The sequence below is a fragment of the Littorina saxatilis genome, linkage group LG12 (assembly GCF_037325665.1).
Source record: "Littorina saxatilis isolate snail1 linkage group LG12, US_GU_Lsax_2.0, whole genome shotgun sequence".
In the NCBI taxonomy this organism is placed as follows: domain Eukaryota; kingdom Metazoa; phylum Mollusca; class Gastropoda; order Littorinimorpha; family Littorinidae; genus Littorina; species Littorina saxatilis.
In genome coordinates this window covers 4,834,907-4,839,906 of record NC_090256.1, presented here as the reverse complement: position 1 = coordinate 4,839,906, position 5,000 = coordinate 4,834,907, and the positions used below count along the sequence as shown (strand labels likewise).

Genomic DNA, 5,000 nt, shown 5'->3' with positions numbered 1-5,000 from the left:
AAATCTTTACAAATTTTCCAACCCTTCATCACCTCTTGGCAACTAAAAACAAAATGTTCAAGGGTGTCTAATTCATTACAAACTTCACACTTATTCGATGTTCGTAATCCCATTTTGTGTAATAAAATATTGGTTGGATATATTACATGTAATAATTTCCAGTGCAGCAGACGTAATCTTTCTTCTTTTGTGCTGTTAACAGCCAGTAACCAGTTTCTCTTATCCAAATCAATGTTATGTTTTCGTTTCCAAAAATCACAGGCACTCGGAATCTGGACATCAAGATCAACTAAACATGTTCTAATAAACTTTGCTGTTATATTACCACCATTAACAATGAAATCCTGCAATGTAAAATATTGATATGGTAATGTGTCTGTTCGTCTGGATTTAAGTGCTGCGCATTGTATTCAAACTGTCTGGATGGTTTATAACCTACTTTTTGACATAAATCTTCAAAACAAAAATAATAATACCATTTTCATTCATAACATTTTTTACAAATGAGATATTATGTTTTATAAAATCTTTAAAAAATAGGCATTTATGTTTAAATTGAATATTCATATTGTTCCAAATGCATTGGTCCTTCAATAATACTGGTGCAAAATCATACTTTTCACAGAAAACACTTTTATTGTCAAGCCAAGTCAATAACACTTGTTTCCAAAACACTGATCTGCAACTATTGAGGCCTTTCATCGTTTCCGAAGATGCATTTGAGTCAAAGCACGATAAACCAATGCCCAGACTTGCCAGACAATATCTTGGAATAACAGACCAATACTTTTGTGTGGAGTTTTGCAAATTAACAAGCCAGGAAATCATAAATGAGTTGTGCATATCTACTACGTATAACTGTTCGTCTTACTTTTTCAAATGCGCGCGTATTTGAATACTTTTTCCTCCAAATAAACCTAAACAAAATGGAATTAATATGATGTAAAACATGATGAGGTTCTGCCAGAGACTGGAAAATATAAACGAATTGAGATATACATGTATATAAGAAAGGTTTTAACAATACAAATTTTACCTTGTATACTTAAATTACTGTGATAGACCTAAATGTAAATTAGTTTTAAACACGGAGACCACCATGTATATTGGGGACGGAAACGAAATTGCTCAAAAAGTTGAAGGCACGTGAAAAATCAGCAACCAACCAGGCCAGGGGGTAGTGGTCAACGTTAATGGCCTTTCACGCACGCTGCCCTGGGACAGTGTGCACAGAATGGCGCTGTGTAGTTAACCTTTTGCCATGCATTGCTTCTCTTTGAGCTTTGTATGGACGATCTTAATATCCAATAAGTTTGCTACTGGTACAAGCAACCAAGGTGTCAGTTAATAGTGAACTCCGGCCTTTTCTTAACAAGAGGGTGTCATATCGAGCAGACACTGCAAACAAAAAGTACATTGGAGGAATATTGTCCCCGCTTGAGGCTTACTTAGCTTGACTGAACTAATCAGTGGCATATTGCTTTACCTCGTCGTTTTAAAGGGCCATGCAGCTATCCTCCAAGATCCAATAAAACCTCGATAGAGTTAGTTCGGGAAAATGTCATTTAAGACTGCACACTATTAAAACTTTGTTATGTCCAGGTGTGCAACCTGCTGTCGGTGGAGGTGTATGACCCAGAGACCAACAAGTGGCACCATGGCGAGGACTTCCCCGACGAGCGTAAGTTCACCTCCGTGGCTCAGCTGGGCTCCAGCCTCTACGTCTGCGGCGGCGTGCGGCAGAGTATGCGTCGCTCCGCGGCCGGACTGGTCAGTCGGCGGCTGTCCACCATCGAGACGAAGGACCTGTATCGCTACGACCTGACAAGCAACACGTGGAGCCACGTGACGCGTGTCCTGGAGCACGGGAGCAACGTCACCTGCGCCTCCGCTATGATGAGCGTGAGGCTTCTGCAGCAGTCCACTACTGCCGCCAAACACTCTTCTTAACGTGACGTGACCTGATGGTGCTTGGACTCTTTGTGGAGTCAGGGCGTCTGGTTTGGGCCCGCTTAACTTGAGCTGGCTTGATACTGAGAATCATGAGAGTCAAGGCAGGCGGGACTCAGACTGAGAGTCTTCTGCGTCAGCTCGTCTGTCATAACGTGACCTGCCTTGGTACTTAGACTCTTTCAAATCGGTTCTTCATGGCAGGCTTGATATTAAGAATCCTAAGAGTCAAGGCGTGACTCAGACTGAGAGTCTTCTGCGTCAGCTCGTCTGTCATAACGTGACCTGCCTTGGTACTTAGACTCTTTCAAATCGGTTCTTCATGGCAGGCTTGATATTAAGAATCCTAAGAGTCAAGGCGTGACTCAGACTGAGAGTCTTCTGCGTCAGCTCGTCTGTCATAACGTGACCTGCCTTGGTACTTAGACTCTTTCAAATCGGTTCTTCATGGCAGGCTTGATATTAAGAATCCTAAGAGTCAAGGCGTGACTCAGACTGAGAGTCTTCTGCGTCAGCTCGTCTGTCATAACGTGACCTGCCTTGGTACTTAGACTCTTTCAAATCGGTTCTTCATGGCAGGCTTGATATTAAGAATCCTAAGAGTCAAGGCGTGACTCAGACTGAGAGTCTTCTGCGTCAGCTCGTCTGTCGTGACGTGACCTGCCTTGGTACTTAGACTCTTTCTGATCAGCTCGTCTGGCCTGAAATATTTCACTTGGTACGGAGACTCTTCAGGGTCAACCCGTCTGGCATGGTTTGGCTTGATTGAATGAGATCTGATCCCTTTTCTCATGGAAGCCCTGTGTGATGAACAGAGTCTGTCATGATCCGCAGGTAGGCCCCTTTCGGTCCTTTGTGGTTCAATATAAAGGAACAAAACTCGATGACTACTTGCACATAGCCTGTGGGCCTTAGCAGTGGTGGATGCTTAGGTCTTGAAAAAAGCGCGTCCGCGAATCTTGACGAGACTTGACACCGATATACCCGACTTGGCTTTACTTAGCTTTGTGAGATCTGACCGTTTCTGCTTGAAGGAGATCTGTTTGGCGAACATATGGCATGGTTCTGGTAGCAGAGCTCTCTTTGGTTCACAACAACTACCAAGCTCAGAACTGCGTGTTGCAACAACGTATGGTGTTTTGCTCTTAGCGGTGATTGCAATACAAACAGAATTGTTCAATAAACGATCTTGACAGTTGAATTAACATAAAGTTACCCATCCTTCATTGATTTTGCTCAAACGCCCAGCAAGTGTCTGTGAACAGTCAACGTTTTCTGTATATACTCTAGCGTCCCTTTTGGATAGTTAAACGAACATGTTGTTTGTCTAGAAAGTGTTGTATACTGTACTTGAGAGGAGTGTTATCAGTATGTTTTTATACACTGTAGATTGAAATATTCAGCTTGTGATTTTGAAGTGCGTAATAATCGTGTGTGTGTGTGTGTGTGTGTGTGTGTGTGTGTGTGTGTGCGTGCGTGCGTGCGTGCGTGTGTGTGTGTGTGTGTGTGTGTGTGTGTGTGCGCGCATGAGTGAGATAGAGTGTGTGTGTGCGTCAGTGCATGCGCGTACATGAGTGTGTGGGTGTTTGTGTGTGTGCTTGCATGTGTGCGTGATTGCATATGTCATTGTCTGTGTCTATAGCCTTGGATTACATAGCAATGCTAGGTACCCTCGACCAGACACATTTATGAAAGAACTGTGATCTGAGCCATTTATCTGGGTTCGTCTTTATTTGATTAGCAGCATTGTTTGTCAGTCACATTAATTGAATCAGAAACTTTTAACTGGAAGCAAAATTACTTCGTTTTCTACTTCGCGATTTTTCTTTTGTTGAGACAACTTTAATAAACATCCAAATTTTTTTGAGATTAAATTAATAAAACGCGTCCGTAAATCGCGGCCAGTTCCCAATCAGTATATCGCAAGGACATACAATATGTAATTGATACAATTGTTTGTATATTGCAACCCTCATAACGACACAGACACACTTTGTGCTATTAAATAAAATCTAAAAAAAAAAAGAAACGAAAAAGTTATAACACAAAAAAACACCGACATAAATATACAATCATACAAACAAAGGAACAAAGGAAAAACAAAATATCATGGCAAACATTCTATTAAAAGAACCAAGAATGATTGTACATCTCACCGTCGCCATAATTATATACATGATATTAAATTAACTACTGCTCAGGCTCCAAACACGTTCACGAAATAATGATAATCTCTTGCTTATCAACGTAACGGTGACCTTGTAATTCGACCAGGATCAGCTAAACTTATAATTATCATGTCTACATGTCATGAACCCTCAAAAGTGCATTAAGTCTTGAAGGTAACTTTTAAAACGTTCAAGCATTTAATTTTTTATTTTTTTTACGAAAATGGGATACCATTGCGACATTGACATTTGATGAAGGTCAACCAGAAATAGATCATATCTGGAGGTCATCAAACCAAGTAGTGCATGAAGTTTGAACGCTCTCGCTTCAAAACTGAGCCAGAGAAAAAAAGAATTGTCCATGTATTACCCAAACATGACCCCGCCGTGATCTTGACATTTTACTAGCAATCTGGCCCGGCTTCGCCCGGGTGTAAGCAAAGCCCTCAAAGAAAAACTCCAATGGTCATTTTCCGAGGAAGGAGGCAATGTCTCGAGAAACTAAAACCCAGGTGCACATCTGTGGGGCCAGGGCAGTGTGCATGTAAAATATCTTGTGCTTATCTTTTGCCATCTCTGAGGTATGGCGACCACACACACACACACACACACACACACACACACACACACACACACACACACACACACACACACACACACACACACACATACATCCATTTTTATATATAGTATAGATAGACAAGGATCAACCAAATTTTCCGCATGGTTGGACGCCCGCATACTCGGGAAATATGTGAAGTTTTCAATCTCTAGCTTCAAACATGTTCGGAAAAAACCAATAGTTTCCCCTTTACGACCCGAACTTGGCCCGGCTATGACCCTTACATTTGACGAGGAACCAACAGACTAGGAGCATGTCTG

General features: G+C 41.7%; 2 protein-coding genes across 2 annotated transcripts in view; one reads left to right on the top strand and one right to left on the bottom strand.

Moving 5' to 3' along the window:
• Window positions 1–3,389, top strand: part of LOC138981106 (kelch-like protein 41) — a 14,905-nt gene extending 11,516 nt beyond the window's left edge. The window contains exon 7 of the mRNA XM_070353942.1: window positions 1,603–3,389. Coding sequence (XP_070210043.1) covers window positions 1,603–1,950 — 348 coding nt within the window. The 3' untranslated portion in view covers window positions 1,951–3,389. The remainder of the gene's footprint in view (window positions 1–1,602) is intronic.
• Window positions 3,390–3,885: 496 nt separating this feature from the next.
• The window catches only part of LOC138981105 (beta-1,4-galactosyltransferase 4-like), a 13,102-nt gene continuing 11,987 nt past the window's right edge, over window positions 3,886–5,000 (bottom strand). The window contains exon 6 of the mRNA XM_070353941.1: window positions 3,886–5,000. This exon is cut by the window's right edge and continues 615 nt beyond it. The gene's annotated coding sequence lies outside the window, so the exon portion shown is untranslated.